The 24,794-nt window shown below is 29.3% G+C and overlaps 2 protein-coding genes across 5 annotated transcripts in view; both read left to right on the top strand.

The window, feature by feature from the left end:
• mub (poly(rC)-binding protein mub) overlaps positions 1–20,780 on the top strand; it is a 128,333-nt gene extending 107,553 nt beyond the window's left edge. For 2 of the 4 annotated variants that reach the window (XM_080169673.1, XM_080169672.1), the window contains exons 10-14: positions 3,402–3,509; positions 6,961–6,999; positions 9,888–10,084; positions 13,006–13,137; positions 18,669–20,780. In XM_080169673.1, coding sequence (XP_080025799.1) covers positions 3,402–3,509; positions 6,961–6,999; positions 9,888–10,084; positions 13,006–13,137; positions 18,669–18,756 — 564 coding nt within the window. In that variant the 3' untranslated portion in view covers positions 18,757–20,780. The remainder of the gene's footprint in view (positions 1–3,401; positions 3,510–6,960; positions 7,000–9,887; positions 10,085–13,005; positions 13,138–18,668) is intronic. The other 2 variants (XM_080169675.1, XM_080169674.1) reach the window with 1 other exon arrangement.
• Positions 6–3,036, top strand: LOC145326360 (uncharacterized). The gene is made up of 4 exons (XM_080169669.1): positions 6–336; positions 788–1,164; positions 1,398–1,465; positions 1,756–3,036. Exons 2-4 carry the CDS (start codon positions 1,148–1,150, stop codon positions 2,001–2,003), a joined length of 333 nt encoding a protein of 110 aa, XP_080025795.1. The 5' UTR covers positions 6–336; positions 788–1,147; the 3' UTR covers positions 2,004–3,036.
• Positions 20,781–24,794: the final 4,014 nt, after the last annotated feature.

Raw genomic sequence — 24,794 nt, 5'->3', positions numbered from 1 at the left:
GAAGATGTTGATTTTTCCCCTTCCAACCTTAAGTGCCCCTAGAGGTTTCTAGGGGCGTAGCCACTAGTTTCTTTTAATAATCTTTTTTCATACTTTATCCGGGCGACTGTGTTGTAAATGATTTTTCGGTACAGACAAATTCACCTTTATATATTACAAAACTATAGCAAGTATGCCTCTAGGGGTAAGGTGGGAGTGGTAAATGTGGACCATAAAAAGTTTACTATTTAATAATAATATAATTGCTTAATTCAGGGAGCAATCCGAGAAATGTCCGGCGGCACAAAATGATGATCAGAAGGTCGGACAAGCCTCTGTTATGGAAGGAGAAGCAAAGTAAGATATCCTATTATATAAAGTAGTAAGCGTTTTTTGTCTGTCCCGAAGGATAACCGCTAAACCGATATTGTTCTCCTTTAAAGTGAAGCTTCTTATAGGTCCTGGAAAGGTTTTAAACTATTTTTGTGCAGGGTGTCTTCACCCCCTCCCCCAAAAAATATTTTTACTCTTCTGAAACTGAAATTGAAAATGGGAAGATGTTGATTTTTCCCCTTCCAACCTTAAGTGCCCCTAGAGGTTTCTAGGGGCGTAGCCACTAGTTTCTTTTAATAATCTTTTTTCATACTTTATCCGGGCGACTGTGTTGTAAATGATTTTTCGGTACAGACAAATTCACCTTTATATATTACAAAACTATAGCAAGTATGCCTCTAGGGGTAAGGTGGGAGTGGTAAATGTGGACCATAAAAAGTTTACTATTTAATAATAATATGATTGCTTAATTCAGGGAGCAATCCGAGAAATGTCCGGCGGCACAAAAGGATGACCAGAAGGTCGGACAAGCCTCTGTTATGGAAGGAGAAGCAAAGTAAGATATTTCTTTTAATATTATTTTTTCATACTTTATCCGGGCGACAGTGTTGTAAATGATTTTTCTGTAAAGACAAATTCAACGTGTTCCTTTATTTATTAAAAGCGAAAGTACGCCTCTAGCTGGGTAAGGTGGAAGGGGTAAATGTGGAACCAAAAAGTTTACTACTTAATTTAAATAGATTATTATATATATATTGTTTAATTCAGGAACAAAACAGCTGCAGCTGGCTCTCCAGAAAATTCGGATGAGAACGAGGTTAAGGAAGTCACTGTTATGGAAACACCAGCAAAGTAAGATTTTTAAAAAATTTTTTTTACTACTTTATCCTGACGACTGTGTTGTAAATGATTTTTCTGTACGCTAAACCCTCTAATATGAAGTATATCCTTAAAGTTTCTTTTGCCACTCCCTTCCCTTGCCGGTACCTATGAGAAGAACCCGATCGGTTCAGCGGTTAACAAGATCCTTCGCTACATACAAACAAAAATCGTTTTACTTTGTAGTAAAGATTGTTTAATTTCAGGATGAAAGACCAACCGGATTTTGATATAATTTATGAGAACATAAAGAATCCAGGACCAAAAAGCCCAGGTATAGTACAATATTTATACTAGCGACTGTGCCCAAAGCATATAGTGAAACATTTCTGTACTACATTGTATTATTACACTAGGTTAGGTTAGGTTAGGTTAGGTTAGGTTAGGTTAGGTTAGGTTAGGTTAGAATAGGCTAGGCTAGGCTAGGCTAGGCTAGGTTAAAACTAGAAATATTACTCTTTCTATTAATACACTAGGTTAGGTTAGGCTAGAAAAAAAAACTATTGTAAAATTGAAGTATTTTTTTGTAAAAAAAAGTAATTTTAAAAAATATTTTAATTTCAGTGTATGGGGTGTCAGATGATGAGCAGGAGATGTTTGAACCACCCCCTCCTACAATCACGCCAGCATCAAAACTGAGTAGGCGCAAAAGAAGTGCAACACCGGGGAAAATCAAGACATGCGCCCATGGACGCAGTCCCCGAAGCGAGCTGCCATTGAACACGAGACTCATCGAATGCACCTATATGTGCCCAGACTGCCGCGTCTTCTTTCACAAGAGGCAAAAACAAAGAAAAGAAGGACAAAAGTAAGCTGATGTATAATAGTCCTTCCAGTCAGATCATATATAAACTATTTGTGATAAAAAAGTGATATATATCATCTATATCTTGAGTCAAAAATATGTTTAACCACCTTTAATTTGTACGTACATTAATCTATATGACAGTTTGACAGTTTTGTTCTGACGATGAAAATATTCATATAATATTATATTTGAAACCGCTATTCCTATATAGCAAAATTTTTGAAAATTTAATAATGGAAAGTAACTTCGTGATATATTTTTCTTGTATAAAAATGTTCTAGTATAAAGTACAATTAGAATCCAGATCTCAGCAATTAAAACCTATGTATATTTGTGTTAATTTCTCAGCTTAAACCGATTAAACATGCAGTTATATTATCTGTAAAACTATGTAATATTTCGTCATTTAAACCACGTCTAGAATTATAGACTAATTAAGAAAATTTCTGTGAATATATACCTATATAGTATCGCGCTATCGTACCTATGTAAATCATTATGTAAAAAAAGTGTTTCAATCAATAAAGTTAATAATGAAAACAATTTTTTTTTTATTTTTGCGTTTTGTGTACTTAAGCGAGGTTTTTCTATAATTAAGGTCGTTTTTTACCACTTTCTCGTGATTTTTACCACCCGTTTTTACCACAATTATTGGTAAATTTTTACCATATTTACCCTATTTCTGGTAAAATTTTACCAGTTTAGGGCAAAAATATTACCAGGTGTTGAACAGTTTTACCACTTTTTTGGTAAAATTTACCGCAAATTTCTGGTAAATTTTACCAAAAAAGTGGTAAAAATTGGTCAAAATCTGGTATAAATTTGCGTCCTAAAATGGTAATATTTTACCGGAAATCTGGTAAAATTTTACCGATAATTGTGGTAAAAATCGCTGGTAAAAAGCGTCACAGAGTACCACTAAAAGTGTTTTTACCACGATTACGGTAAAATTTTACCACCTTTTAAATCGTATAGGCTGGTAAAATTTTACCGTAAAAGTGGTAAAAACTAGGTTTTTTTATGGTATTAATTCCGTCCTGGGTTATTTAATAATTTGAGGTGTTTGGTTTAGGATTATAGTTAAAGTTTGTTTTAATTTCCATCTAATCTAAATTATGGAATAACCTATTTTATTAGACCACAGTTACTAGCTTTGTAAACAATCATAGCGGTTGCGGGTGTAACATCTAGGTTACATAGGGCAGTAAGAAAACCGAAGCCACCTAAAGACTTTTATTTAAAAATAGCATAATACCATCTAGGTATCTCTGTCAAATTTTCCTAAAATGTAGAACTCAATAAGTGAAATCATTAAGATCTTAACGGGCTAAAAGAATAACCTTACTACTGTTATAATAGGATAGTTTGTATTTCTTTGTTTTGATTCTTAATTGTTTTTCAGTCACCGCCGAAGGGAGTAACGGTACCGTACACGCCATTGAAGACAATTTCGCCGCCTTCAGCCGCCGCTGTCCCCAACATTCAGGCCCTTGTTCACCACCCAGCACAAGTAAGTTATTTGGTTGAATAATAATTAATCTTGTTTAACTTGTTCAAACATTAACATAAGCATCTCAACTATAGCTTGCTTTAAGGATTCCATGTTTTCTTTGTTGATTTTTATTGGCTTCAAAACCAAATTTAATTTTGTAGGTAGTTCGGTAAAAAATTTGAATAAATTAACTTATGTGGTTGATAGTTATACCTCCTAATATATAGGTTTAGCTTAAAACGATTAACCCATGTAAAGATAAGCTTTGTTGTTATGACGTAAAACATTTTAAAAGACAAGTATATTTTTGACCATTAGTATTACAACATCAACAATTACAACAAGAAGGATATTAAATTGTAATACAGTAATACTAAAAAAGTTTTTGTGATAAATTGAATAAATAAGATTATATCAAAAGGCTTAAAATTTTTTAAAAGTTTTATGTAGATATTTCACGTGTAGTTGAAAGCTGAAAATTAGATTATATGATAATATTTTTTTCTCGTATTCATTCGAATCCGGTGGATAGGAACCGGTTCTCATCCATACGAAAAAACTATGTCTAGCATCGTATTATATCCAGTTTTCTACGAATATAGAAATATACAATCATAAGATTAAAACTAGTTTTAATCTTATAATTGTACATTCTTTATCCGCGGAAAGCCGATGCTGTGAGTATTGGTGCAAAAAATATGACGTAACAAAAAAAATTAGCCAATGAGAAGCCACTATAAATTTTACCATTGGTCAATAACGGCCTCTCATTGACTAATTTTTTTTGTTACGTCATATTTTTTGCACCAATACTCACAGCATCCGGAAAGCCGTTTATAATACGATACGAGAAATAACTATTATCATTTTTTTTCACAAGTTGCCTATACTAACGTATAAATCCTTGTATCACTTGTATTTAAGCTTTTCATAAGTACTGCACACATTTTAAAATGAAATTTAAAATATGAAACAAAAATTGTAACTTAATGTAAGTTTGAACTTAGCAAAACAATTAACAAAACACTTTGCATCTTTCTCTCTCTGAAATAAAAACAGGGATAGGTTATTGAAGTATAATTTTAACATTTTCAAGTTTTACTAGTTAATTTTACCTTTGGTAGTTTGTCAAAAGGACTTAATATTTAATATACATGTCCTTTACCTCAATGGGAACAAAGCTAATGTTAAAAACAAATAAAGAACAGGAAAAAAGGTTTTATAAATTGAATATAAATATGATTCAATTTTGCTACAATCAGTAAACAAAAAAAAATCATTTTAATTCAATTTTTAATTGCATTTTATTTCGATTTGGTTAACTGTCATCTTATTTATTTATAATAATATTGTCTTTCTATTGAACATAATTACATTAATGTCACACATACTAATAATAGAATAAGATTTAAATTTTGAAAATACTGTGTCCATGACAATATCAACACTTTATATTCTACTAAAACAAAACATTCAGCAAATCAGTTTTTACACTAATTAGACTAAATGTAGAAGATAAAAAAAGATATGCAGATTTACTTAATGAACTTTTTTTGACCTGAATTGTGCCCATAGCTAGACAGACATACAGACAACAGGAAATAAAAAGAATGTGTATTTTTGTTGTTAATGTCAACAAGGACAATTTTGTTTATTTGTAGCGCAGGAAAAAGAAAAAAAAGGATATTTTATGGAAAACGAACAGTAAGTAATAAATTAAATTTAGCCAAGATTTAATGTTAAAGCTACGGATGGTTGAGGAGCCATGTAGAGAGCCATCACAGCATAGGAATAAGCAGAGAAGAAAATCTGGTTTTGTTATAGTCTTTAATTTAATTATTAAAGAGATTAAACACAATTCTTTTGCCGTTCTTTTGCCACATGCAAAAATAATTACGTACTTCTGCAATCATGCTATTTAGTGTTAATTTTAATTTTGTTGTGGGACAAAGTGACGAAAAAATCCGCCATGTGACGTCATAAAAATGAGGTAGATGAGGGGAGAATTGGAAAGAAAACCCCTGAAACAGAGATAGATAATCCCTCATTTGTATGACGTCACATGGCTATTTTTTTACTCAATTTGTCCCATTACTTAATTTTCCTAAACAATTGTCCCTTCAATGGTCAGTGCATAGTTTAAATACTTTTTTTCCTTATTTTATCAACACGCTATTTTTTTCTGGTAATGTTAACATTAGACGCATATATTTTAAACACATGTTCATCTGTCTTTATATAACAGTAAAAATACTCTAGAATTTACTCTTGATGTGCTTGTCTTTACACATTTATCATATAATTGATTTCAAAACACACATTTTTGTTTCTTTATAGAAGCTGAATATTTATATTTTTTATCTTTATCTCAATATACTAGCGGCTTCGCCCCTAGCCTCTAGGGGCTTCGCCCTATAAAGTAATGGGAAGTCAACCCTCCTAAATAGAAATATTCAAAAAAAATATTCTTTGTTTAATTACTCTGTGGTAAAATTAAACCCAGCTTATGCGTTTTATGCACAAAAATTTTAATTTGTACAAATTAAACCCAGGTTGTTTGCCGTATACACAAAAATTTCAATTCGTAAAAATTAAACCTAGGTTGTTCGCATACACAAAAATTAAAATTAAAAAAAATATATTTTTTTTTTGGGGGGGGGGGTGGGATTCGGGGGCTTCGCACCATGTTGCAGTGGGGTTCCCCCACCCCAATTACTGGTTTTTGTTTACAAAAATTTTGGAAGTAGGGATTTTTTTATTTTTGGGGGGTTGGGGTGTCCCACCCCCCAAGAAAAAAGCTTAAAACCACCAGAGGTATATTCCCAGAAGGGTTGAGCCCAATTGGATCAACAGTTACTGAGATTTTACAAAAAATGTAAAAAAAAAAATCTTTGGGGGGTGGTTTTTTTTATTTTTTGGGGGGTTGGGGGTGTCCCACCCCCCAAGAAAATAGCCTAAAACCACCACAGGACCAGTAGGTATATTCCCTGAAGAGTAGAATCTGATCGGTTCAGTGGTTACCGAGATCTTAAAGGACGGACGGACAGACGGTCAGACGGACAGACATCAAGCTACTTTGTATTATAGATAAAAAACCTCTCAACAAAAATCAATAATTAAAATTAATCCTAGTATAATAATCCTGTAACTTTACAAAGTGTCTGAAAAAGTCAGCTATGTTACGTCATAAAAATATGGGAGATAAGAGGAGAAGTGGGAAAGAAAACCTCTAAAAAAGAGATGGATAATCCTTCTTTCTTATGACGTCACATGGCTGATTTTGAGACACTTTGTAAAGATACATAAACATATCTTATTTAATTTTAAGATAATTAAATTTTCTTATCATGTATGATTTTAACAACACCTTAAATCATTACTTGATTCTTTCAAAAAGTTGATAATCAATTAGAATTTAGAAACTCAAAATCCTCTACATTTTTGGTTCTAATTTTTTGCTTTGTTTCAGGCAATAGTGCCCAGTCCCCCTTTACCAAGTCAAGTACAGGTATAATTACATTTTAAAAAATTTTCTCCTAATTATTTTATTTAAATACAATTCTTCTTTTCCAATAATTGCGGGAGCATAAGAATTAAAGCTATACCATCAAATTAATGCTTAAAACTTAAATTTTATCACATTAGTTTTACCAATGAGTTAAAGTTGGCAAAACAATTGGAGACAAAATAGTTTTTCATTAGGCGCCATATAACTGATGATTAGGATTTAAATTGAAATACGACGTGAGCCATAAAGTTGTACATATGGCTTTTTGTAAGTTAGGACTTTTACCAACCTAATGCTGTATTAAAAAAATCTTTTGTATGAAAAATGTGACAATAGCCATATAAGATTATAAGATAATGAAGATTATAATTATCTTTGTATATTTTGTTTTTTTAAACTATTATGTATTATTTTTTTAAAATCATCTTAATTGAAAAATAGAATAAGCAATAAAATAATACAATTAACACTATCTAAGTCTAATAAAAGTTTGCCAATATGTCTTTCACTATCCAAGGGTCTGTCTGTCTGTCTGTTTATGAGTAAAGTAAATTATACCATGTAATCTTCTTTTTATGCTACAAATTTCATAAACTAAAAACTTTATAGATCTCTTTAGTTTTTTAAGGATAGTTTTAAAGATTTTTAAGTAGAAGAACAGAACATTTTATTAATGTTTTTGACTTAATTAGTTTTTTTACACTAAGGATCATAAATTTCCGCTCTAAGTTTTTGTTTGTAATATAATGTTATAAAGTTTCAATTTTGTAAAGATTCCTCAGGTGGGTTAGAACATGAACAATCGTTTACAATAATAAATTGAATGGACGCTTTTTAGTGCCTCTTAAAAATGACGTCAAACTAGCCTATTTCAATTAAAATTTATACTTGCCTTCCATTGGTAATTTAGTGAGTGTAGTGGCCTATCATGGCCTTCCATTGGTAATTTAGTGAGTGTAGTGGCCTATCATTAGTCATTTGTATTGTATGACGTCACTTTTTGATAGGCACTATAAAGAGCTTTATTTAATTGTATGTACTACGACATTTTCCATCGGATATTTTAACGAAAGTCAAAGATTTTATAAAAAAAACTGACTTTGTTCTAATTTCTAAAAGATTTAATACACCTTTTTTTTGTTTGTGTTGCTCTACAATTTGTTTGATGATACTTGTCCCTTTCATATTTTGTAAGCTGGTAGAATTATTTATGGTCTCATTTTGGCCAAAATGGTTATATTACTAGCAGCTTCTTTCTCTTATTTTCTTACTTTATCTTTTTACTTTTTCTCTTACCCTTACATCATCTCTTTCTTTATCTTTTTTATCCGTCTTTTTTGGCGTTGTCCCTTTTTTTCATCTCTTTCAAAGCTCTCTATAGTCCCTATAAAAAATAAAAAGTCATACAATACAAATGACCAATGATAGGCCAATACACAGACGAAATAGCATTAGCAGTCCAATGTACATTATAATTGATTAATGGCAGGCAGTATGGCGTAATTTTTTAAAGGATACTTTTATTTGTACTTTAAGGTCTCGTAAAGTAAAACACTTAAACGATCAAATTCTACATTTAAAGAAAGCTTGACCTAGCTCACGGAGAGGTTTTAAGCTATTTAATTTTTAAATTAAAGTCTTAATATTTTTCTGCTACCTCATTCCCTCTTTCCCTCAAATACAGAGTACCTTTATAGGTTGTGTTAAAATCATAAGCTATTTCAGTGTCTTTTACTTTATGATTATCCCTCTTTCTCAATTTCTCCTTTTCTCTCTTTCTCTACTTTTTCTATCTATATCTTTCTTATATACCTAATATTATTGTTTTTCCCTCTCTCTTTTCATCTTCTAGAATAAACGTTTTAAGTAAAAACATAAGTATATAATGGTAATATAAATCTATTTTTATGTAATAAAACATAAAATACATTAAAAACGAGTATAAATTACAAACCTATTAAAATAAGGTAATAAAAAACTTCGCAACAATTAATCATAAAAAGAAGATTGTAGATTTTTTTAAGAAAAGGTTGGAAGAAAAAAATATTGAAATATTGTATTATAGAATTATCTATTTAAACAATTAAGAAATTTAAGCTTCTTTGGTTATTAATGATTTTCAAATATTCAAATACAACTTAGTCTTTAAAGACGACAAAACACTTCCAACATCTGTTAATTTAAGATTATTTATGCGTATCCCAACTTGTTATTGTACTGTAAAGATACCCTTATGTATAAAATTTATTAACACTCGGGGATAATATTTTATACTCAGACCTTGCCCCTTTGTCCCCAAGTAATGAAAACTCAAGGATAGTAACTAATATTATGACAAGCATATTGTGTTTTAGAAAAATAGATTAGAAACATAAACAACTCAAAAAAAATAAATCCTTCTTTAAGTTTTCTATCCCCTAAGAATTTACCTATCTTTGAGTAAAACAGTTTTTAAAGGAGGGAGGGGGGGGTTAAATGTTACTTACTCAGCTGATATTTGAAGTACACTTGTGAATATATCCTTTACTAAATTATTTTGTCTTTCCATGTGTTGTTAGTTCTTAATATGTTAGGATGTTATCATCCTTGTTATACAAGTATTACTGTTTTTATTAATAAATATTCCTAACAAAGTCTTTTTGAGAAAATAAAATAATTTTCTATTTTATTATAAGAGAAATTTGTAATTTATTTCTAATTGAAAATATGATAGAATATTAATCAAAACATATATTTAAATAAATGATTCAGTAACATATAAAAAAAGCAAATATATTCTAAAAATCTTAAAGTTTCTTCTAATGGTCTATAGGTCTATTTGTAGGTTGCGAACCATCTGTGCAGTAAATAATGGATAATCTGTTTTAATTAAACTTTCTTTATTTCAGCACAACAAAGTCGGCATCCCCGTGAGCCTGGGTAGTCCCGGAGTTGGGGGCGGCCTCATCAACCCGGCGACCCTGGCACTGCTAGCTGCTCCGGTCAGAGCCCCGCCCTCCCCCCACCAGACACACGAGATGACCGTGCCTAATGAGTTGATTGGCTGTATTATTGGCAAGGGTGGCAGCAAGGTCGCGGAAATCAGGTAAATTATTTTTGTTTCAGTAACAAATAATTTAATAGATATTAATTAAATTTTAGTTACATTTTTTGAAACATTATGATGAACATTGCTTGGGATGAAAAAAGTCAAGAACCAAATGCATTGGTTTTTATACTGTTAATTATACTGCTACCTAAAGTTGTATAAACATGTTCTCTCAATCTTTGGTGTTTTATTAAATATTGATAGGTTCGTTCAAACTAATAGTGTCTAAACTCTTCAACCAATAATCTTAATCTATAGAACTATCATTAAAGGAGTTTTATTTGTCGTCCATTGTCTAATCTCTTGTGGTCTCTTAGAAGCACTCAACTAATTAATTTAAATTGATTTTTTGGGGTTAACTGTTTTTAGAATGGAAAAATGTCAATTATATGATAGATTTATATGACTTTAAAGAAAAAAAAGAGAGAGAAAGAGTATATGAGAATTGATATAAATCAAAGTACTTCTAAGAATTATATTTCTTTCCTTCAATTTTCATTTCTTATTGTCAGAGGGTAAACATTACAAAAAGAAATTAAACATGAGTTACTAAGGAAAGTTATGTCGACGACATATCAATTTTTTGTAACATAATATATCAGCTATGACCATCATTAATTATTGCCAACTATCTATTCTCTAATCTATGATCTGAGTCAATGTCTAAATCTCTTAGGAGGAGAGTGTTAATAATATTAGTACCCTAAGTTTTATAACCTAGTTTTCTTATTTGTTGGCTTTAAATTTTAGGTATATTGATTTTTATTGGTTCCTCCAACAATTAATTATCTTAATTTACAGAAGGGGTAATTTTGTTTATCGTAAATGGGGATGTACATCATTTTATCGTCCTTTGTCTAATCCCGTAAGATCTCTGAATATTTGTTTTTTTAAATGCATGTCTCTATTCATCTCTTTCAAACTAATCCCCCTCATTCTTTTCTCTTCTATCCAACTAATCATAATTTTCATAATTTTATGCAACTTTTAACTAATTTTCATGGGGGGGAAAAGAGATTGTCTAAAATTTTAAGTTTAGTTCTGCATCCTAATCCATTTTCCCAAACTCACACACACATGCACACAAAACTTCAACGTACTGAAATATTCAGAAACCATTCTTTTTCACATTGGTTCTAAATCACAAAACAACGTTTTTTTCAACTTCTACATGAAATACAAAAGTGAAAGAAGCAGAAGCAAAATCTTAAAAAGGGAAGAATTTAGAATCCAAAGTCGTAAGGCAAACTGACACTTTGCTTAAAGTGTAAATTTAAATAAGCTATTAGATCATACCTAACACAAACAAACACAACTTACTACTTTTTCTACATGATAAAAAATTTAAAAACTCCCTGAAAGTTTTTTGACCCATTGTGTTCTGCTGTGATAATTTGTATAAAGTTGTTAAACTTTGTTCTTTAAACAAAAATAAAAACTGCACCGGCAATTTATCCCTTTAAAAGAGAATATTTGAGTGGTCATGGATGCCACATCATATGAATTAATCCACAGCATAACAGGGCTGCCAAATTGTTGAATTAATCCACATTTGTAAAAATATGGTCTTTAAAATGTGATATTTACAATTTCTGCACTTAAGTTTTTTGGAAGATTAAAAAATAAATTGAATTTAAAAATAAATTGTGCAACAAATGCTGCAAATTTGAAACCAAGAGTTTATAAACATTTTGGTGAAGTTTTAAGTTTGTTTGTGCCCAGGCAACCTTGGGTACCAGGCATAATGCATTTAGGGATCCTTGATGCAGTACAACACTAAAGCATACATTAGTTTATATATATTTTAATATCAGAGCTACTCTATGATTAAGGTTTATCCCTTTATCTGTAACTAAAATAATTTATAATATGTAAATGGAGAAGCAAAGGCTTTTCACAAATCCTGTTTATATCCAAGTAATTGGACCCCTACCATAGTACGTTTTTCTTGTTGGACCTTTGTCCCTTGGGATGTTTGTCCTTAAGTAGGTTTGTCCATTTAGGATGTATCTCCTTTAGTAGGTTTGTCCATTTAGGATGTATGTCTTTAAGTAGGTTTGTCCATTTAGGATGTATGTCCTTAAGTAGGTTTGTCCATTTAGGATGTATCTCCTTTAGTAGGTTTGTCCATTTAGGATGTATGTCTTTAAGTAGGTTTGTCCATTTAGGATGTATGTCCTTAAGTAGGTTTGTCCATTTAGGATGTATGTCCTTTAGTAGGTTTATCTCTTTAGGATATATGTCCTTTAGTAGGTTTGTCCCTTTAGAATGTATGTCCTCTAGTAGGTTTGTCCTTGAAACTACATTGTAAAAAACCATATCGGTTCAGTAGTTAGCGGGGTCCTTTGGTACACACAGAAATACACACACATAGCTCCTGTTATTTATTATAAGGATAATGAAAATAAGACTTTTACATTAAATTTAAAATGCCATATATTATATTCTTACAGACTTTAGTGGAACAATGAAATAAACACACAGTTTACTGTCATTAGGAAGAAGCACTTTTCTTGTGAACAAAATTGTTCTTTTCTATTTAAAATACAATGGTGATGTAACAATCTACATCTATGCCCTACTACCCTTTATAATCCCAGTCTATATCCTTTTTTTTCTACATTACCTATGCAAAGATTTACCTAAACTTTTTGATTGGTGAGATAGATTGCAGATTATGAAGCCGCCGGTTTGCAAACACCTAATTTGCAATTAATAACTAATTAGTCTTAATTGCATACTGTATGTCCATAAAAAAGGTTGTAATGTTTTTTAAGTCTTAATATCTAAGCAACTAGAAAATTATCATAGAATTTTTCTTTATGAATTTAAGATTAACTTATTTTACTATTTACTTAATTTACTAATTACTTAATAAACTATACATTTAAAAAAACTAATTTGAAAATATTGTTTAGACAACTGTCTGGAGCTATGATCCGTATCTCTAACTGTGAGGACAAGGATGCTCCAGCAAACCTGGACAGAACCATCACAATATCTGGCAACTGTGAGTCTGTGGCCTTGGCACAATATCTTATCAACATGAGGTAACTAAACCACCCCTAAATAATTACCCTCAAGTTTCCCTTGGATTAACCCCATATCTTGATTTATCCCTCTATCAATTCCTATAATGCTGCTATATCTCTCTTGTCCATCTATCTATAGTACTTTTTTCAAGCCAATAAATGTCTATAATCAAAAACAATAATATTTTTTACTAAAAAATGCAATATTTTCTAAAATTTTGATTGTAAACATTTAGAGGTTCTTGAAAGTGTATCTACAAAATTAGAAACAAAAATACATTTGTCCAACCTGTTCCCTCCCCATTTACAATCTTGAAAATTGTAGATCCCTGAATTTTAATCATATAATAATCATTATTGGAAAATCATGTATTTTGAGCAATTTACTTAAGTAGATATGTAAAGATAAACTATTATCTTCCCTTAATCCCTTTCCCATCCTTTAATTGAAACAAAACATGAAACAAAAGTATATTCTTAATATTTCAAAATACCTGAGTTTGAAAAATTGAAAGAAAATAATTGATTATCTGAAATTAATAACATGAGAAAGTAATTTTTAACTTTATTTTTCACTTGCTTTTAATTTTTCAACCTTGACTTATGAAAAAGTGAACATGATTAATGATTATGAAAAATTGTTTCTTGTTCATGAAATCATATTTATACAATGATTTCTGGCAAAAGAAAGAATAATTTCACTTAAAACATAGTACACAATAGGCTAAAATAAATATATAAAATATTCAAAGAGCAATTTTTTATATTAGCCTAATGTGAGTCAAAGTATGTATGAAACAATAATCTCGTATGAAACCCGCACAATTATACTTTTTTTTAGATAATAACACAATTTGAGCTTTTCAAAAATGTTTTACGGCAACAAATGAACAACTTTTAAAAATTTAAAACTGTTTTTTCATTGTAGGAGTGAAAAAAACAATAATAAATGAAAGATTACTTTTGATATTGCTTGTTTATTGCCTAAAAAAATATTAAAATTATGAGACTGTCCCCTTTCCTGCTCTCCCAGCCTTCCCTTTCTCTTGTTCCTGCCCCCCTTTGAAACTTGATAATGTTGGATTGATCATCTATTTATCATACCTCTATTATAATGAATGGATAAAGGATAGTATTCTTTTAGATATCTAGTAGACAAGGACAAACTATAAAAATAATCAAACGTTTTAAATTTTCTCTTTAAGTCTCTCTTTTTTAGCAAATTCGGTTTGCCCTGTTCTACTGTTTATCATTTTGAATACTTTTTCTTGTCCTAATTTATTCTACGTTTGGTTTTCCATATATCAGTAAACATTTTTTATTATTTAAAGACAATTTTTGTTCTTAAAGTTTTTTTTTTAAAAGCATGGTACACTACTTTTCAGGGAATCTCTATATCTCATGTTATCCAATTATTATTCTTTTAATATTGGGAAAAATCATTTACATATTTGGGTTATAAAAGACCATAGTACATTGATATAAGTAAAGCTGGTTTTTTTTTAAATTCTTTTGACTATTAGATCATTGAAATTCAAATATTTCTTCCACATATTAAATTAAAGATGTAAAATTAAGCTTAAAGTTTTTGTTTTGTAATTAAGACCATTTTGAATCATTGATTCACAAGCAAAAAAATTATTAAAAAGGAGAGGCTTACCATTTAACAGTGAACATAATTTATGATACTAGATATCATAAAAAATCAGCCTAGTTGATCTGGACTTAAATTTTTTTTTAAAATAAAAAGTAGATTAAGTTCATCTTAAATTCTTACAATAAGCATATCTTCTAGAAGAATAAAAAGAAGAACAACAGAGGGCAATAGTAGTTCATTTGCAAATAATGGATTCGTCCATTTCTTTGTGGTGTGGGTAGAAAAACATTTATGTAGCAAATACATTATAGTACACACAGTTGGGTTACAAGTTAGGAATAAAGAGAAAGTAATGTTAAGCTAGATATTAAATTCTCTCCTATGTATTCATTTATTGGTGTTAACCAAAGTAGATGAAAGCCAAGTAAAATTAGAAACTTGTGCATAAAAAAAATATGCTATTTTAATATTTGATAGTTTGAAAGCTTTTGTAAATACTGTTATCCATTAACATTCTCCATTTCACTGTGATTCTTTTATATATAATAGAAAATTTCACAAAAATTCAAAGCTATCTAAGTTTGTTGGAAGTGCCAAAAAAATTACCCATAAAATATATAAATTTTATTCTTTGAAATAATATAGTATTGAGCTTTATTTGAAGACAACCATAAAAATTAAGGGGTAAAATTTTTGAATATTTTTTAAACATTTTGTTTACCATCTACTCTTGCATTCCTGTTAAGCTGAGCTGAAGGTGTAAGTGTATGTCAGTTTGATAAAGAGGGTATATCATAACAAATCTTTTTCTCAATATTTTTCTACGAGCATTTTATTGCCATAAACAAGGAACTGTAATCTAAAAAATAAAGTGACAATAATGGTTTTAACCAATTGAATCAAACGTTGAAAGAAGTACATTAAAGATGTTACTTTAAAGAAATTAAATAAGTCATGACCTTGTAATAAGGGTTCTCTTATGTATTTTGATTTTTATCTTACTCAAATGATTTTTCTCTAATCTTTTAATCGATTCATTGAAAGCAATCCTTTTTCATTGTTGAGTATATTTTGAATGAGAACTTTCATGGTAAATTAACCATTGCCAATTTTTTTTCTTGGATGATTTCACCACACATATAAAAATGTAGAGAAAAAAATGAAAACTTTTTCTGTACTTTGTACATTATGGTGCACCATTATAATAATCATTTTCTTCAAAAATTATCATAAACGTTTAGACGTCTAGAATCATATTTTTTAAGTAGTAATGTTTTGCAAGTTTTAAGATGATTAAATGAAATGGAATGATAGAAAAATTAATTAAAATATTCTTTCAATAAGATTTTAATTCAGCGAAAATTTTTCTTTAAAACAGTACATTATGCCTATAACACTATACAGTTACATAAATCAAAATCTTAACAAAGAAATTTCTTCATACAATAAATTTATATTGTACTCTTAAATGTAGAAATCTTAACAGATCTTTACAATTTAAAGTCTTTTACATTTTTAGTAAACTAGTTGCTTCGCCTTTAGCCTCTTGGGGAGGGCATGAAATTAGCCCAAAAAGCAACAGTACATATTAGGAAATGACACATTAAGTTACCATTTTCTAGAGTACATCATACAGAAATATGGAATATTTGCATTTTCCCTTCGCAATCTTTGCAATCACCTTAATTTTGTTTGCAACTTGATGTGCCTATGTCACAAGTTTGAGCAAAATATTTGCTATGTAAACTTTTATTTGCAGACTTCATACCTGCCAAATAGGTATTTAGTTGGGGAAGGATAAACAAATTATAATCACTTTATCTCATCTGTAATAACATCTAAATCAACTATAAATATATCAAATAGACTAAGAATTTGTATATTTTAGTAAAAAATAAACAAATTGACTAAACCATTCCAATTAGAATATAAAAAAGTCAAAATGATTACCTGTTTGAGTAGCCTTATTTTTGTTCACAACCTCCTAATGCTTGTTACCCAAACTATCTAATCTTAAGAGAAGATAATTCTAATATTTTCTACACCCTTAATTTTTTAATATGAACCAAATTTTTGTATCCAGCATGGAAGTTTTCCGGGTAAACCTTGCTCTAGCTGAAGAGGCAGAAAAAGCGGCCAACAATAACCTGCCGTTGCAGGCAGTTTCACCCCACCACCCGGCTCTCTCCCCGCCTTGTCTAACCACAGATCAGCTGACTGGAAGTGGCGCCATGCTGCCAAACCAAACCTATCAGCTGTTAGCGCACCATCATCCCGCGGCAAGCGCACACCAACAGGGTTGCCATCCTACACACCCCGGACAGGGTTGCCAACCAAATCACCAGCAGGGATGCCAGGGACGGAACTCTTGTTGTTACATTCTTATATTTTTGTTTACTAGATCATTGATTAACTACTTATTACCCTACGTATGTTGTATCATTTAAATCCTTATGAAACCCTATTAGAAATTTTGCTGTAAATATCATTTTTAAAACTATTTAAGAAATGGACAATAACTTACCTTTAGGATTGTATTGTATTTAAATATCCTGAATATTATTTTAAAATTTTAAATGCTGAAATAATTCCCAATTACATCAGCTAAATGATATTTGGTTAGTCATTTATGCTAACACAAAAAAAATTTATCAAATATTCAAGAGCTGCTAAATACATTTCAGATAATGTGAACAATAACTTCTTGAAAAATCGGGTTCAATTCTTTTTCTTATTTATTTGATTAATGAATTATTCCCATTGTAAATGACATAAAATGAAATGACTAACTAAATTTCTAGCTAGTTTCAAATCCCATTCTTGACAAAGTTGATAGTTCCAACCCTGTGCTTGTGTCATCTAGTTTGTGGATGCGAGTATCTACAACCATGTTATGAGACTCCCCTCGTACGAACAGTACATTGTACCCACCTCCAAGCTAAAGGCCTCCCCATGTCTCATATCCATTCCTGGAATACGAGATCAAAAATTCATGCCCTACTGAATGCAGGGACATCCTTGTTGTACACTTGTACTGCTACCCCTCTTGTGTACATGTGCACAGACAGACAGATTTTTGTACCACCCAATCCCTGAGGTAAATTGCTTAGATTTTTATTTATCAAAAAGGAATTATTTTTCAAATATTTTCACTTCTAAATCATTGCATTTGAAAAATATATTTCTTTTTAAAACTATTCACTTCAATTTTTAGCCTTTCCAGGTTAAATGTATGAAGTTGAAACCTATTACCTTTGCATGCAAACCATCACCCTACCCTTTACCCTACCCTAACCCCATCAAATTTTTTTATCAATTCAAAATCAAAATGAATTATAAAGTCTAAATTTAAAGCTAAAACATCTACCCTTAAAATCTAACCCCTTTGCTCTTTCAAGTCTACAAATTACCCTACCCTTACCCTAAACCCAATTAATAATTTTACTTTCAGAAAAAAATAACACTTATTAAAGAAATAGATAAATTGTCTCTAGGTGAATTTTTAATTAGTTTTTTTAAAATATGCAAGCAATTATCTTTTATTAATAGACATATTTTAATAAAAGTAAACATAATTTTAACTGAGTGCTATAAAATATATAAATTTTTTTCCTTGAATTTAATAATCTTCATCATTCAAAAAAGGCTTTTTTTGGTTAACTTTAACAAATATTTAATACAGTCACAAAATATTAGATATTTTCAATTATTTACTTGACACTCAGTAAATTATTAAAACTTAAAGATCCTAGTACAAAGGTAAAAATGGGTGTAATGATAAACTAATTTGACAATTAAAATGTTGAAAAAGATAACATTAAAACTTTTTTTATTTATTGTAAATCATTACTCATCATTTTCAATTTTTGTTCAGGATTTACAAATTGAGATAAATTTTAAAGTAACAATTTAGAGTTGATTCTGAAAATTTTTATTGAACATTTTTGTTTAGGATATCTCTGGAGACAGCCTCTATGGGTGGAATGGCGGGCTTCCAGTACATCAGCCCTAACCATATCATTAAAACTAATGTCCAATAGCCATCACCAGGAGGTAGTGGAGGACATAGCATGGGGGGAGCAGGGCCCTTGGTCCCCTTCCCTCTCCACCACTCCCTCTACTCCCCATATCATCCCTGGAACAACTGGTGGGTCAGATGATGGTAATGGAAATACTATGCGTACTTTGCTGGGCTCTGATTAATTACAATTTTAACCAACAGCAAACAAGATTGAGTAGTTATTTACTTAAAATTTTAACTAATAACAGAACAATTACAACAAGTTATGAAATATCATTAAGATAAAAGAGGGAAAAGACTAAACCTGCTCAGTTTTTCCTATTGTATCCAAAAAAAAATAAAAAGCTACAATTTGTCCCCTATAATATGAAAGTGTTTCAGTTAAAAGATTAAAGCCTTTGAATTAAACAATGACAGTGTTAACAAAAATGTACCACAATGAGATAGTAAAGTGGAAAATGTGAGTTATTAAAAATGTTATAGACATAAATATTTAGTAAATGTATATTGTATTGTACATTATATAATCAAAATTTAAAGCGTAAAAATGCAATGAAAAGTTGCCAAATCCAGTGAAAAATTTTCATATTAGTCATATAAAAGGGTGAAATAATACCAATGAGTTTTTGTGACTTACTCAAACTAATATTCATCTTTATATTTTTTACAATTTTCTATTCATCTTTAAAATTCTTCATATAAAAGAAGAGAAAAAAAAACTAAAAGTATTCTAGCACATTCTATTATGCAAATAGAATAAATTGCAGAAGAATAAAATTTTGATCAAAAACCCAGTTTTTATCATTTTTTTCCTAAACTTAGACGCACATATCTTAATCAAACACAAAAATTTTATCTTCCTTATAAATTTATTTAGTCAAATTATTGTTATAATATTTTAGTTACGCATTAATATCATGCTTATCATTTTATCAACAAATGAACATTATTATCCTATAAGAAGTTTTATGATATTCTTTATGTTTAGAGTAATAAATTACCTAATAATTATTTATTAATAATATCTTATGAAAATAAAAAGATCTTTCATACTGATACCAGTAATCTTTCAAAATTATATAAATAATAAAAAGAAAATGTTTTCTGTGACTGAGAATTTGATCTACAGGGTGACAGGTTTTTTCTGAGGCACCCTGTAAAAATTCTTTAATTTAAAGTGTAAGATTCATTCTGATCTTAACATATCTTGTCATAATCATATCAAATTTAATAAATTATTTGCTATAATATTATTATTATTATTAAGGGCTCAATTGTAACTAAATTAATACTTGTATTATTATCCAAAGCAATAGTAACAATTCTAGTCAAAGTAGTATTTCTAAAATTTAAATTTTTATCACATTATGTTCATAATGAAAACTCGATGTATTTTTATCAATATTTACAATATGAAAACAAATATAAGTGCAATGTTTGACTGCAACTTTATGGTCACAAAAAGTTTAACTTACAAATGAAATATGTTTGCTATTTGTAAACATACGAATATTATTGTTTTCTGCCAAAAATGAAAAATAAAAGCTTTTACTGGAGGCCAAATGGTCAGAAATCAATCTTGCATTTATGCAAAAATATTTTGGATTTGTATTGGAAAGAATTTATTTCATATCTGAATATTCAATATTGATAAAAATTCATTGATCAAAAATAAATATTTATTGCTATATGTACATAAATTGGAGCCCATTATTATTGAAAATGTGTTTATTAAAAACAGAACTTGTATGCAAATGTCTATGCAAAAAAAAAGATTATTACTTACCAAGAAAAGAATATAACATATCAGCCTGACACACCAGAAAATTTTATGTACCAAAGGCGCACTATAATCCCTTTTTTCTTCAAATCCCTATTATCCCTAACCTACCCTTAAATATTGCCCTTCCCCATCCCTTACCCAATCTTATCAAAACCTAAATTAAGATTCTTAAATGTCTGTATGTATAATATGTGAAAGTTTTTATTAAATATTAAGAGTATAGGATTTAGTTAAATGTTTATATGGGATATGAATTTTTTTTTAAAGTAATTTAGATTGTGGGTTTAAAGAAAATTTAATTTTTAAAGAATACTCAGCAAATGCCAATTTCTTGCCAAATGTAAAAACTAAAGCAAAACTGAGTGTAAATTATTTATTCTGTGCCAAATCTGACCTAAACTGTACCATATCTACAATTATATATCAACCTAAATGTTATATAAAAATAATAATAAACTAGTTGTACCCAGTTTTTATTCTTTCTAGTTACATTTAATCAAAATAATTAGAGTTAATTTAAATATAAATTGTATATTATCTTTAATGCTAAATAAGTACAGAGTGTTTTTTTTTGTTAATCTAATAATATTCCAAAGATTATTTACTAAAACAAAACAACTTTTCAAGATATAATTCACCAAAAAATGGAAAATATTTGTTTTGAAATAAAACTTCTCAAGGCAATGAAGGAAATAAGATAGTATTGAATTAAATTCTGCTAGGGGTTAGCGGGTTAAATTAGGCAAAAAAAAACACCCTGAACAATTCTTAAAAGTGGAATAAGTTTTTAGATAAAAATCCTAATTAGAATTAATTCTTAAGAGTTTAATGGTAAATGTTTATTAAAATTTTTTACCCTGATTAAATATAGATTGTATGTATTAAAACCTTACCCTACCCTTAACTTTGATAATTATATGTATTTCTAAACCCTTTAAACTTTCTTTAATTTCTTTTTCAACCAAACCTTTAAAATTTTCTGCAATAGTTGTATGGACAAAAATAAGCATAAAAAATCTATATATCTTCTATAATGATTAATTATAAACAAGAGAGATTATCATATAAAATTGATGGATAACTAGTGAAAAATAATCACTTTTCTTATGAGAAATTCTGTAACTTTATGTGTTTTTAAAAAGCTGAGAGAGCTATGGACCAAAAACTATTCAAAATTGATAATCAATATGATTTTCATTTTATTTTGATTGCAAATATTTATAAAATAAGACTTTGTTAGATTATTTTGTTAAGATTTTATTATTTTTGTATGGAGTTTAGTTTTTTTGTCATGTATGTATATAAAATATAAATGTTACTTTGTTCTTTCTAGTAATCTTACTTCAATTTGTTAATAACAATAATGTGCTTAAAAATTTATTTAGTTTTTTTTATGATTTATTGAGTTAGGATAATTACATTAATTAAGATGAAATTTCTATATGTTCTGCTATTTGGTTAAAAACTGCATTTTATAGAATATAATCAGTAATCACATACACTATTTTCAAATATAATTTAAGAAACTCATTACAATTTTAATATTAAACACCTTTACAATGAAATGTTTAAAAGAAAAATATAGATATTTTAACACCAAATATAGCAGAACAAAAATAGATTTTTATAATGTATAAATTTACTTTGAACATAGACATATTATTCTCGCCTTTAATTCCCAGTACAAACAAACGCTATATGTTCATTTTCAGCTTTTTTCTAAGGCATAAAAATAAATATACAAAAAAAGATAAAGAAAAAAGTTGAAAATGATCATACTTGCTCTCTATAATGAATATTGATATATTACTATAAAATTAATATACAGGGTCTCTAAAGTAATTATTATTTGTTATTAAGGTGATCTTCATCAATTTGGACAAAAAATGGGGTTTAAAAGTCACAAATAGAAGTTTATACAGTTTTTTAAACAAAATTTTAGATCACCTTTCAGATTTTAAACCTTTTGTCTTAAATCAAAAAAAGAAGAAAATTTAATTGCAATACAAAATTGTTTTTTATCCATAATTGTGAACAGATCTTTCAAGATTTAGACTAGCATCCCCTATGAGTAAGTTTATAAAATCATAATAATTTGTTAAAATAAATTGTCAAAAAAATCTTAATTTTTATTTTAATTTGTGTGATGCAGCGTTGCTACAGTGTGATAAGTTAAGAATATTGTAACAACAATAGTTTCCATTCTCCATTTTACACAATAAATTCTTTTAAATCGGAATTTTTTTTTTTTCATGCTATTTGATTAGTTCTATGTGTCTATTTGTCCAAATTATGGTCTGTCAGTATTAACAGTCTTCAAAAGTGATGTTGCTACTCGTACGTCACGTGGCTAAGAGATATATTTAGAGGTGATACTTTTACTGTTGTAAATGTATCATTTGATTAACTTGAATAGAACTACTATATAAAATGGAAAGAAGATACTTTTGAAGTGAATATTCTATTTTTATCCTCTTGATATTTGACAAATGAAAGACTTTCAGATAGAAAAGATGTGGGAAAGGGACAAATTACTTTCATAAGAATCCAACTTTTAATTTGATTTTACTAAAATCAATCTACGTTTACATTTAATCTTCGTAATCCTAGTGCCGTTTGTGGGGGGGGGGGATTTCCCCCTCCCCCCTCTTATGGTTATTTTATTACTAAATATTTAAATCTGTAAAAAGAAATAACTTTTCTAATTAAACTATGCCATTTTTAGATATATCTAAAAAACAAACATCTTGGCGGCCACAGGATATGTATATTTGATCTTTAGTATCTGTGTGACTCTTCTGGATAGAAGATAGATCTATATTAATATTGAATGGTGGCTGTCAAAGGACGGATTGATACTTCTCACCAGAGCTTAGGGTCCAACTCTATTCTAGAAAATATATGAAAACAACTAAAAGCTTAACAAACATTAATCAAAGCTTTGCTTTGCTTAAGATCGTTAATGTCCCAGCCGTTTTAGAGATCTTCATTGATAATCTAAATAATCATTGGATATTTATTAATCTTCAGAGTTTATTTTTTGTAGCGAAATTACTCTATCTCTCTCACACTCTCTACCTTTTCTCCTTTTAATCTCTCATCTGATCGTTTATTTTGATTATTATTTTAAAGAAATTGCACTCCAATAACTTATAGTCCAGCCCCACATCCCTGAGTACAACGTGGTAGTGAATTAAAAGGAAATTAAAGGGAAAATTGAACAGAGAAATTCTCCTTCAGACGTTCAAAAGAGGATGATCTTACATGGACTAGACAAATGTGATCTTTACATGCAAGGAAACAAGTATGAAGTACGTATAGTTTTCATTTTTTAAGGGAGGTGTAATCATTACTGTACACCACCCTTCCCCCCCCCCCCTCCCCTTGTCCTCATTCCATATTATTTTGGTTTAGCGACAGAAACACATCTAATAAATAAGAAGAAATCATTTTTGTAATCGATTTTTCATCCCTCTCCCCCGCCTCCCCCCCCCCCCCAAAAAAAAAAAAAAAAAAAATCTTTAGTTGACAATTAGGAAAGCACAATCCATAATTACTTGTAAATTTTTAAAATTAAAAATATGCTTGATGAATGTTCCGAAAAATTTAAATTTTACGTTTCCTCTCTAGATTGGGTACAATCTTATCAAAATTAACATATCAGTAAATTGTAGGTCTAATAATTGAAAAGAAATTCTTTTAGCTCGAAGAATAGATTTCAACAGAAGAGAGAAGAGATGTTTGCTTTTAAAAGATTTAGTCAGGGTAGGGAACTTTATTCTGATAATAGAAAATACACATTTTTTATAAAATATGTAATAATAGAGATAAAATGTATCATTTGATATTAAGTAATAAGTTGTATTTGTCCAGACAGCTACTTAATCGGTTAAGTTCTCAATTTATGAAAGCTTCACATAGGTCCCAGGATGGTTTCTGGCTATTTTATCTTTTTTTGCATCAACTGTCCTTTTATACAGAGCTCTGTTCAATAAAATCACGGCAGAAAGTTTAAAAATTACAGAAAATACTGCTATTAGGCGATGGTAGGTTTTTGTCTTTGGGAGTGTTTGGGTGGTCAAGAAATAGGTTAGAATGAAAGTTCATGAAAAAAGAGTTCTGTGAGCCATCACAGTGTGGAATTATACAAGAAAATAATGTTTCTTTACCTTCGCAGCTATTCTATAATTAATGATAAATAAGTTCCAATACTGAGCTATTTATCGACGACGACATAATTGTGTTATCTCATTATCACACTAATCACATTAATA

The sequence above is a fragment of the Acartia tonsa genome, chromosome 8, assembly GCF_053477335.1.
Source record: "Acartia tonsa isolate MP-2025a chromosome 8, ASM5347733v1, whole genome shotgun sequence".
Lineage (NCBI taxonomy): Eukaryota > Metazoa > Arthropoda > Copepoda > Calanoida > Acartiidae > Acartia > Acartia tonsa.
Note: the sequence above shows the minus strand (reverse complement) of the source record. Positions and strands in the feature narration are given on the sequence as shown.